The 10,974-nt window shown below is 56.2% G+C and overlaps 1 protein-coding gene and 1 long non-coding RNA gene across 3 annotated transcripts; one reads left to right on the top strand and one right to left on the bottom strand.

Moving 5' to 3' along the window:
- Positions 1–285: 285 nt before the first annotated feature.
- On the bottom strand, positions 286–9,317 carry LOC101411391 (leukocyte-associated immunoglobulin-like receptor 1). 2 transcript variants are annotated; one of them, XM_058280824.2, is made up of 8 exons: positions 9,060–9,317; positions 8,662–8,697; positions 5,847–6,167; positions 2,085–2,216; positions 1,950–1,992; positions 1,840–1,877; positions 1,614–1,666; positions 286–916 (listed from the first exon to the last, which is right to left on the bottom strand). In XM_058280824.2, exons 1-8 carry the CDS (start codon positions 9,091–9,093, stop codon positions 770–772), a joined length of 804 nt encoding a protein of 267 aa, XP_058136807.1. In that variant the 5' UTR covers positions 9,094–9,317; the 3' UTR covers positions 286–769. The 2 variants fall into 2 exon arrangements, with proteins under 2 accessions (XP_058136807.1, XP_058136808.1); XM_058280825.2 differs by lacking the exon at positions 8,662–8,697.
- Positions 3,345–9,125, top strand: LOC131274403 (uncharacterized). The gene is made up of 4 exons (XR_009181669.2): positions 3,345–3,397; positions 4,218–4,312; positions 5,893–6,063; positions 8,598–9,125. It is a non-coding gene; the product is annotated as an uncharacterized lncRNA (long non-coding RNA).
- Positions 9,318–10,974: the final 1,657 nt, after the last annotated feature.

The raw sequence follows: 10,974 nt of genomic DNA, 5'->3' as shown, positions 1-10,974 counted from the left end.
GCATGTGAATGTTGTAGGTGTGCACGTGTGTCTTGTCTGTGTGAGCTCAGTGTGTGTGCATGCATGTGCGTGTGCATGAATGTGCGTGTATACATGCATGTGCGTGTGTGTGCTTGTGTAGGGCCAGGCCCCACCCCACACCCCCCACAGCCCCCGCACTCGCTCCTGACGCAGTCACTCATCACAGGTACCGTCGCCTGGACTGCGCTCTGTGGAGCAGACACCGGAGAGCCGCGCGCCCCGCGGCCAGAGGTGGACAGAGGGACATGGACAGAGGGATATGGACAGAGGGACATGTTTATTGGGTAAGAGGCAGGCACAACCAGGCCTGCGTCTCGGCGGCAGCTGGGCGAGGACAGCACAGACTCGCGGGCCGCAAGCACGGCCAGGAGGGTCTCGAGGGTCAGCGGGGCAGACGGTTAGGCAGGGGCTCGGGGCAGTCGGGGGCTCAGGGGACACTGGACCCACGTGGCGGCTGCCACGCGCGCTGTGAACTCAGCAGGGCGGGTCAGTGGAAACAGCCGCCCCAGGGTCTGCAGGGAGCCCTTCAGTTAGGGGAGGGGTCCCTGGCTAATTGCTCTCTTCAAGATTCACCAGGGGCCTCCAGGTTCCAGCTCCAGCTCGGGGAGGGGACTGGATTTCCAGGCAGGGACCGTCCCACTGGGAAAGTTCTCCAAGCGCCGGGGACGTCAAGCTCTCCTGAGGGCGTCAAGCTCTCCCGAGGGCGGCTGCCCGTGACCTCAGGGCGCAGGTGCCGGTGGCCCCGGGGTCAGCGTCTGGCAAGGGTTGCGTACGTGCTGCACTCCGCCGGGGGCTCCGAGGGCGGGGGGCACAAGGCTCGGGCCGCCCCCTGGGTGAGTGCCCCGTGGTTCAGCTGAACATACGTCACCTCCTGGGGGTCTCCTGCAGCAGAGGTCTGAGGGAGACAGGCCAGGGTGAGTTAGGGTCCCCAGGGGGCGGCTGTGGGGACTGCGGCACCAGCCTGGAGGAAGCCCCAGCCCCACCTCCTGGAGCCGCCACGGGAACGTTCCCAGGGCGTCAGCTCTTATCCACGTGGTGCAGCCGTGCTCCAGAGTGTGCTCACCGAGAGCGGGGAGTGTGCCGCGGTGATGGGGGAGGCCGTTGGTGGGGGAGGAGCGGGGCAGGGTGGGGGTATATGGGAACCTCTTATATGGGAACCTCTTGTGGTTTTTATGTTTTTTAATGTAACATTCTTTGTGATCGATTAACTTTAATTTTTAAAAGTATAAAAATAATAAATAAAGAAGAGGTGGCCTGTCCCTCCCAAGGCAGCTCATAAAGCCATGGCGGCTTCGGCCGCACCCTCTCAGGTCCCACTCCCAGGTCCCTGCCCTGGGGAGCCGGCTTCCATGGACACCTGAGGCCTCCTGCCCACAGCCGTTGGAGTCGGCCACCTCGGAGGTGGGCCCCAGCCCCGCCAAGCCCTCAGCTGACAGCGGCCCTGGTCGTGGCACCACGAGGGAGACCTTGAGCCTGAACCACCAGCTCAGCTGCACCTGAACTCCTGACCCGGGAAGTGGAGACATTCTGTTAAGCTGCTAAATTCGGGGTCCTTTGTTATGCAGCTATAGATAGCTAATATAAAGACTTACGGAAGTGTCCATCTCTCTGACCTTCTCGGGAAGACTATCTGCTGTGGCCATGCCTGGAGGTGAGAGGACCAGTGGTCAGCACTTGGGTGGACCTTGGCAGGCAAATTTGCCTGAAGTCGCCGTCTGGAACATCCTAGGAGGTTCCCAAACCTTCCCTCCCCTCGTTGCTCCCTGGCTCCCCTGGGCGCCCACCCCTGCCCCAGGCCTCTGGCTCCTCGCCCCTTACCTGGCGCTCTCTGTGGGACATCAGCACCTGGGCTGGGCCTGGGGGAAACAGGGGCATTAGGGCAGCTGGGGGCCGAGCTGGGGGCAGGCCGTGCCCCCCGAGGCCCTCACCTGTCCTGCGGCCTCTGCTCCATGCTCTTGCTCCCGGGGGTCCCTGCGGACAAGCAGGGGTCCAGGTTCAGGTGGGAGGCCTCTCTGCAGCACCGCGACAGCTGTGCAGGTCACCCCAGCTCCTCCCAGACCTACTGCGCTTTCTCCGACGGTGACGATGGAGGAGGAGGAGGAGGATCAGGAGCAGCAGACACAGCAGAAAGGCCACGGACGCCCCGACGAGGACGTGAAGATGCGCGGGCCGAAGGCCTGGAGCACCAGAGGGGCCTAGGGAGGGTGGATCGCCATATCAGCAGCTGGCAGGGATTGAGCGCCTGCTGTGTCCCACACCCAGGCTGGGAGCTCTTCACGGAACCACTCACCCACATCCAGATTCTGCCCCAGGAGAGGCGTCATCCCCACTGCAGAAGACGAAACTGACACCTGGTGGACACAGCGGGTCCTTGCCAGAACTGGAATCTGACCCATCCAAAAGCTGCGTCTTTCCCCTGCCCGGAGAGGCAGCCCCAGCCCTGCTGCAGGGCCCTGGAGAGTGGCAGAGGGGCCGCCTCCCGGGGCAGGGGCTGAGCAGGACCCTCCTCACCCCATCACTCATGGACACCTCACTGCTGCCCAAGCGCACCCACGGTGCTCCTGGAATGCAGCGTGGGACGTGCAATCACAGCCAGGGCAGAGGGGGCTGGCGTCACCCCTCCTGCCCACCAGGGTCTCCATCAAGACCCCTGGCCACTCCCCACAGCCCAGTGCTGCTGGGAGGACTTGCTGAGCTGACGGGAATGCTCTAGCCCGTGTGGGGGAAGCCACATGCGGCTGTAACTTTAAAGTCAGCTAAGATTAGGGACAATTGAAAGGTCAGTTTCAGGTGCTCACTGGCCACACAGGGTCCTGGCATCCCATTGGACAACATAGAGTGGCTCCTGGCATCCCATTGGACAGCACAGAGTGGCTCCTGGCACCCCATTGGACAGCACAGAGGGGCTCCTGGCATCCCATTGGACAGCACAGAGTGGCTCCTGGCATCCAATTGGACAACATAGAATAGCTCCTGGCATCCCATTGGACAGCACAGAGGGGCTCCTGGCATCCCATTGGACAGCACAGGTTTGGACTCTCCTTCACGCTGGCAGCTGTCCTGCCCGGCTGCTCTCTCCACCCTTTGCGCACCTTCGTGGAGACTGAGAAGTCCAAGTGGGGAGAAGAACCCCCTGGCGGACCTCCTCCTGGCGCCCACCCTGGGTGAAGGAGCCCCGCCCCTGACTTCTCCGTCCTGCGCAGCTGCCTCTGACGGTGGAGCCGCCCTTGTGGGGGTGAAGAAACCACGTGGACCCGCGTTGGCTGAAGCCTGCAGGTGGGGGGGAGCGCACCCAGCTCCTCCATGTCCCGGCCAGGCCTTCATCTCATTCCATAGTCACCCTCCTGGGGTAACACTGCTCACGTCCCCCTGAAAGGTGAGCTCCTGGGGGGCTTTCCAGTCACCAGCTGTGGGCACAGCTGTTCCCTCCCTCCTGCAGCCCCAGGGACTGAATCTTCAATATCATGGGGGAAAAAAGTACAAAGCTGCCCCCTCTAGGAGAGTCTTTCCCTGACCACCTTTCCAAGAGGCCCCTCCCAGTTTACATCATTGCTGCCTAAGCTTCCTTTTATAGCACTTACCGTAATTTAAAATTATAGAGGTAAATGCATATGCTCTTTAAAGTGCGTGTAATTTTAAATTATAGATGCTTAAGATTAAATATAATTTGAATAACTTACAATACAGAATGTATGTATATTTATTATGTATATTATGTATATTATATATAATTAAATATATATACAGTACAGACTAACATATTAATTAAAGTATATGTAATAATAGCAATATATTATAATCTAGCCTATGTATCATATATTATAAATGTAATACAATATATTATCAGGCATAAGTGTGTATAACTTATAATCTATGCTGTCTAAATATTAATATATTAGATATTACTTTCAGGTGCTATATATGTGTTCTTATATATTAATGTTTATGTAATTCAATAAAAAATAAACATTATCTTATATATAGTTTATATAATGTATATTATGTATAATATATGTAGACATGATGCTTTAATATATAACATAATCTATTGATATATTAATTATATTAATTGTATCTATATTAATCTATGTAAAATCTATCATTTAAATTGTAGATCTATGGTTTAAGTCTTATATCTCTATACATATCTGCATTTCTATTGTTCATTCTTTCTCATTTCTGTCATGTCATATCAGGAGGGAAGGCATCAAATCTCTTACCAGTGTACCTCAAACCTGCAGCCCGCACGTGCGGACCCCTACCAGGTGGGAGGAAGTGTTTGTAAACCTTGGTAAGAGCCCTGGCAACACCGACTCTGGGGTCCGTCGGCGCTGGAGCCTCAAACAAGCCTGCGGGGGCCTGAGAGCCCGTCTCCACGCGAGCACGGGGGCCTGGACCCTTTGCTGATGCGCCCGAGGATGCAGCCCCGAGGTGGGCCAGAGGGCCTAGCCCGGGCTGCTGACCTTGACGCTTCAGGGCAGGAAAACTGAGGGAGGGAGGAGCCGAGAGGGACAGAGGGGCAGAAGGGGAAGGGGAGGGGCCCAGAGGGACAGAGGGGGAGAAGCGGGGAAGGGGAGGGGCCGGGAGGGACAGAGGGGGAGAAGGGGGAAGGGGAGGGGCCCAGAGGGACAGAGGGGGAGAAGGGGAAGGGGAGGGGCCGAGAGGGACAGAGGGGCAGAAGGGGAAGGGGAGGGGCCCAGAGGGACAGAGGGGGAGAAGCGGGGAAGGGGAGGGGCCGGGAGGGACAGAGGGGGAGAAGGGGGAAGGGGAGGGGCCCAGAGGGACAGAGGGGGAGAAGGGGAAGGGGAGGGGCCCAGAGGGACAGAGGGGGAGAAGGGGGAAGGGGAGGGGCCGGGAGGGACAGAGGGGGAGAAGGGGGAAGGGGAGGGGCCGAGAGGGACAGAGGGGGAGAAGGGGAAGGGGAGGGGCCCAGAGGGACAGAGGGGGAGAAGGGGGAAGGGGAGGGGCCGGGAGGGACAGAGGGGGAGAAGGGGGAAGGGGAGGGGCCGGGAGGGACAGAGGGGGAGAAGGGGAAGGGGAGGGGCCGGGAGGGACAGAGAGGGAGAAGGGGGAAGGGGAGGGGCCGAGAGGGACAGAGGGGGAGAAGCGGGGAAGGGGAGGGGCCGGGAGGGACAGAGGGGGAGAAGGGGGAAGGGGAGGGGCCGGGATTGGCCCAAACCAGGGGGAACCAGCTTCTGAGTCGGATCCGAACCCGGGCCCGCCATCTGCACCTCCCTGCGCTGTGCAGGATCTGGAGCCGCAGCCGGGCGCGGCGAGCGGGGGCCACGGGCGTGGAGCTGGGGGAGCCCCCTCCCTGGACGGCAATTTCAGGACCTCCCGGGGCTGAGCACGCTCAGCAGTGACCGTCTCATCCCGGTGGTTCCCCCAACGCGCTGTCCACCTGGTCCCGGGGACATCCCTGGACAGTGAATCAGTCCAGCGGGAGGGGACACCCAGAGGGCGGCCTGGTGCTGGGGACCCTCGGATTCTGGCTCAGGCTCAAGGGAGGGCTCAGCACCTGAGCAAACCCCACAACGTGAAGGTTGACCCTCACCCAGCCCTGGAAGAGAGGACCCCAGGGAGCCGGGAGCTCCCCCACCAGCAGTGCCCAGCTCGGCCCCATCCCAGTGCTGGAGCTGAGTGTCCAGAGGGGCCCCAGGACCTGAGGGCAGAGGGGCCACGTGTGCTGAGGGGGGGGCAGGAGGGCTGGGGGAGAGGGCAGGGGGAGGGCGAGGGGAGGGGAGGGCAGAGGGGGGCAGGGGAGAGTGAGGGTGGGGCAGGGGGTCTGGGGAGGAGGGGCAGGACCGAGGACCCTGGGGACAAACCTGAGGGGTGGGGGCTCTGCGTGTTGTCCTTGTCTGTCACCTGCAGCTCCAGGAGTTCGCTGCGCTCAGACCACCTGCCCTCTTTGCGATAGATGCAGCGATAATGTCCTTCGGTGTCCTCACTCGCTCTGGTGATGGGGAATCTGGCCTCTGTCTCACCAAGCAGAGGCTTCTTAACGTCCGCTATGTGGTGTGAAGTCCCTTTCTTCTCCAGTCGGTACGTGTCCACCCCAGGAGGGCCCCGGCACACGAAGGTCACAGAGCTCCCCCAATGGACCACGGGGCCCGGCTCGGCTGAGATGGACGGTGCAGGAAGGTCCTCTAGGAGGGAAGAGAGCAGGGACCTCGAGTCCACAGGTGAAGAAATCACACAACCACAAGACGCACTGGCCTTAGGGGCACAATTCAGGGGTTGTTAGTAAATTTACAGAGTTGGGCGACCATCATCACGGTCCACTCTTGAAACTTCTCTGCACGCCCCGCCCCCCCCCTCCCCCCCAGGCTCCTTGTGCGCCTGCTCTGAGCGTTCTAGCTCTCATCCTGCAGAGGGATTCCTGACTGACACTTGCCCCCCATGGGCCTGCTCAGCGTCACCCCGTAAGGCAGAGCCTGGCTGCCACCTGCCCACGGCTGCCCTCCTGGGGGAGAGAGGGGTGGGAGGGGCTGCAAGGGGGTGACCAGGTCAAGTGGGGGGGCTTTAAGCAGGAGAGGCGAGGAGGCTGGGGCTGGAGGCATAAAGGGCAGCTGGTCAGTGCACAGGTGGGGTTGGGGGCAGCTGGCCGGTGCCCAGGTGAGATTGGGGGCAGCTGGTCAGTGCCCAGGTGGGGTTGGGGGCAGCTGGCCGGTGCCCAGGTGAGATTGGGGGCAGCTGGTCAGTGCCCAGGTGGGGCTGGGGGGCAGCTGGTCAGTGCCCAGGTGGGGTTGGGGGCAGTTGGTCAGTGCACAGGTGGGGGTTGGGGGCAGCTGGCCGGTGCCCAGGTGGGATTGGGGGCAGCTGGTCAGTGCCCAGGTGGGGCTGGGGGGCAGCTGGTCAGTGCCCAGGTGGGGTTGGGGGCAGCTGGCCGGTGCCCAGGTGGGATTGGGGGACAGCTGGTCAGTGCACAGGTGGGGTTGGGGGCAGCTGGCCGGTGCCCAGGTGGGATTGGGGGACAGCTGGTCAGTGCACAGGTGGGGTTGGGGGCAGCTGGCCGGTGCCCAGGTGAGATTGGGGGCAGCTGGTCAGTGCCCAGGTGGGGCTGGGGGGCAGCTGGCCAGTGCCCAGGTGGGGCTGGGGGGCAGCTGGTCAGTGCCCAGGTGGGGTTGGGGGCAGCTGGCCAGTGCCTGGGGCTGGGAGAGGGGCATGCCCAAGGCTCTGTGAGAATCCCGTGGGGGCTGGTAAAGCCCAGCACAGGCGTCCCTCTCTGTCTGCCCTGCCTCTGCCCTCTCTCCACCTGCTGGTTATTTCATCTCTTGAAAATCCCCAGCCTTTCACAACCTGCCTGAAGCGGCAGCCTGGGTCTGAGGCCTCAGACAGGACGGTTGTGTAGAGTTAGCACATTCAAGAGTCAGGGCCTGCAGAGGCTGCACTCACCTCACCCATTCATTCATTCACTCATTCATCTACTCATTCATTTACTCACTCACTCATTCACTCATACATCCACTCATTCATTTATTCACTCATTCACTCACTCATTCACTCATTCATTTACTCATTCACTCACTCGCTCATTCACTCATTCATTCATTCACTCACTCATTCACTTATTCATTCACTCATTCATTCACTCATCCACCCAGCAATATAATGGCCCCTTCTCCCTCTAGTTGGTAGATGCCTCCCACTGCCATGAGTTTTGCAAGTATGAGATGCTCAGGATCTCTGCCCTCCCCCGAGCTGAGCATCCAGGAGTGAGGACAAATGGCCACCAAACAATTCTCCAAACCCACAGCTGCAAACTGACATAGGTGTCCACAGGGTTCAGTCCAGGATTACAGGAGGGCAGGTGTGAGGGGTGCTGACCACTCTCTGAGCATCTTGAGCTGAGCTCTGAGGGACAAGTGCAAGTTACCCAAGCTGAGCAGACAGGGTAAGGGGGAAAGTCAGCGCTTGAGAAAGTTCGAGTATGGCTTGTTGGAGGAACTAGAAGGGAGCAGAGGCATCTGGAGCTGTGAGCAGACCACAGGGTGCAGGATGTGGTGGGAAGATAAAGAGTCCAGAAGAAAGAGATTCTACCCGAAGATCACCTGTGGGAGGGCTTCATGGAAAACAAAATTTGCCTTAATATTTTTTTAAAAATAATGAAAATTATAAACAAAACAATTTATGGGAAGTAAAGTGAGCATGTTTTAAAGTGCAAACAATTGTTGCTTTGGTGTGAAGGCAGAAGGCAGAAGGCAGGCCAGGGCAGGCGTGGACGCAGACCAGGAGGAGGCCGTGGGGGCGAGAGGGGGGATAGCAGAGGGGACGGTATTAATGGGGTAAAATCAACAGGACCCGGGTATATTATATATCAGGGGTCAGAGAAGCAGGGGTTAGGATGCATTCTCAGATTCTGCCCTTTGCCCCTACAATTTCCCTGCGCAGAGACCCTGAGGGGCATCTAGTTTTACGGGGAGAGCTGGGGGTCCCGCTGTCCTGTTGAAGGTGAGCTGTCTTGGATGCACTGAGCAGAGCTACAAGGTACTGTGGAGGAAGGCAGAGAGAAGTGGGCTGGGGTTATGCCTCCGGGGTCACTTGGAATGTGGGGTACATCGAGGGCCCCCCTCCAGTCCTGCAGAATCAACAGGACCCCGGCCCAGAGCTGCCCTGAGCACCTTTGAAGAAAAGACTCACCTGCCTGCGCGAGGATCACCCGGCCCAGACAGAGCCCTGGAAGAGAGGCCAGTGAGGAAAAGCCCCCACGCCGTTTCCTTTCGGCTGTTCTGGGGGACGCTGGACGGGGGAGCGGCGACTGCGCCTCCTTTGACTTCCAGCAGCCCCCTCAGCTCTCAGCACGGCCCTCGTTCTCTGAAGCACGCTTGTCCCCAGCCCCCTCCGCGCAGACTGCTCCCCCTTCTAAGGTCGAGCTCGTCCCCCCCTGCGCCCGCTCCTGGGTCGGGCTCTGCGCTCGGGCCTGGGTGGGGGCTGAGGGGCACACGCCTGAGGGCGCCCCCGGGGTCCCCGGGGGGGGGGGGCTGGACTGGGAACCGGACCCCGCCCGCCCTCTCCTCCCCCCTTCACTCTGGACTCACCGAGGCCCAGGAGGGCGCTGCGATCGGGGCGCATGGCGGGGACCCCCAGGCCGGGCTGGGCGGGTGGAAGGCGCAGCGCCGCGGCAGCGCGGAGCGCAGGGCGTGCGGGTGTCCTCGCCGCCGCGCAAAGGGGAAGCTTCTCCTCAGCCTCCCGCTGCTGGGAGGGAGACGGGGGCGGGCCTCGGCTTCCGAAAGAAGTTTCTAATCAGATGCTTCCAACCAGACAGTCCCGTTCTTAGATCAGATCCCCAAATTGCTCCCTGCTCCCTGAGAACACGGGAAAGGGCCAGGAGCTTACCGACTTGCCTATCAGCCCCTCATCTACCTTCTCTTAGCGCAGCATTTTCCCGTCAAAGTAACAAGTTTTGTGAGTAAATGGGGAATTGTCCCAGAACTTAACTGCCTTATTCAAAATAATCAATATGAATTTCCCCATCTTCTTCCAATTCTGTTTCAATTTCAACCCAGAATAAAGGATTTAAATCTATATATGTGTGTGTATATATATACTTGCATACGTGAAATTTTAAAAAACAATTAAAGAATTCATCAGCACGTTAGACATAGATGACTTAAAAAACAATATTAAACTTACCTAGAGAGACAGAATTGGAAAATATGAAGAAGAAAGTAGGAGACATGGAAGAAGTGAAAAAGCTCAACATACATTTAAAGGAATTCTTGAGAAAGAGGGAAAAGAAAACAGAGCACAAACCATAGCTGACAATTTCCCAGAATTGAATTTTCAGAATATATTTTTATTACAGTAGTTGTGAATTTGCAAAACAATTATGCACATGCGTGGAATTCCAGTACAATACCCCTTCACCAAAACACCCCACTGTGGTGGAACGTTTGTTTCAGTTTATGAGATAATATCATCAGACTAATACCACTGACTATGGTCCATAGTGTACATTTGTCATATTTTTTCCATACCCCCTATTGTTCACATAGTACGTGATTTTTAAAGTATTGATTTGTAGATACAACTTTTCCAACAAAGCACAAGGAGTTTTTTTTAATCTATAGATTTTGAGGGAAATACACCCTAATGTAAACCATTGACTTTAGTTAACTGTACAATTATAATATTTTATGAGAATGCTGCATTTTATACATGATTTTTCTGTAAACCTACAACTTTTCTCTAATTAAAAAAAAATAATGTAGGGAGCCAGTGTAGCTCAGTGGTTGAGTGCTAGGTCCCCACATATGAGGCCCTGGGTTCAATACCCAGTCCTGGAATCTCAAAAAAAATTTTTTTTTATTAAAAAAGTTAATGTAGGAAAAATCTACCTCTATCATAGTGTATCTGCAGAATATAAAAAACAGCACCAAGAGCCAGAAAGAAAAGGCTGATTAACTTTACATGAGCAATAATCTGACTGATGATTAATCTCTCAACAGCGAAAATAAAAGCCAGATAAAAGTGCAATGATCTTTTCCATAGAAAGGAGAAAATAGCTGCCATCCTAGAAACCAGTGTCTTATTCAAGGAGGAGAATCAAAAAAGGTATTTTCAATCAGGCAAAAAGTAAGGAATATTTACATGGAACACATTAAAGGAAATACTAACAGATTACATATTTGGAAAGAAACTATTCTTACATGAAAAAGGAATGAAAAGCAAAAATAAATGGTACTATATATATATACATGTAAACAAAAACACACACAAAAAATTTTAAAAACCAAGAAATAAATGTTAATTAGAAACATGATCATAAAATCTATTCTTACTGGGGACACTGGGGAAATTACTTGCTCATTCTGAGCATTGCATCCTGCTTAGTAAAATCTCCATAATAATACATTTCTCTCTTTATATCCCTGGGCTGCAGGGGAATAAATCAGATAACATGTCTAAAAGCAAATGGAACTCCTTGGAAGTCAGGATAACAGATTCAGATAT

Source organism: Dasypus novemcinctus, chromosome 18, assembly GCF_030445035.2.
Source record: "Dasypus novemcinctus isolate mDasNov1 chromosome 18, mDasNov1.1.hap2, whole genome shotgun sequence".
Taxonomy (NCBI): domain Eukaryota; kingdom Metazoa; phylum Chordata; class Mammalia; order Cingulata; family Dasypodidae; genus Dasypus; species Dasypus novemcinctus.
The sequence above is the reverse complement of the archived record's forward strand: the minus strand, read 5'-3'. Positions and strand labels throughout refer to the sequence as shown.

Excerpts from the sequence above, each read along its gene's own strand:
- LOC101411391 (XM_058280824.2), bottom strand. The coding sequence starts at position 9,093 with ATGCGCCCCGATCGCAGCGCCCTCCTGGGCCTCG. Across the intron at positions 8,698-9,059 it reads CAGCGCCCTCCTGGGCCTCG|GGCTCTGTCTGGGCCGGGTG; the intron begins GTGAGTCCAGAG and ends CCTCTCTTCCAG. Across the intron at positions 1,667-1,839 it reads TGTCCCACAGAGAGCGCCAG|GCATGGCCACAGCAGATAGT; the intron begins GTAAGGGGCGAG and ends TCTCACCTCCAG.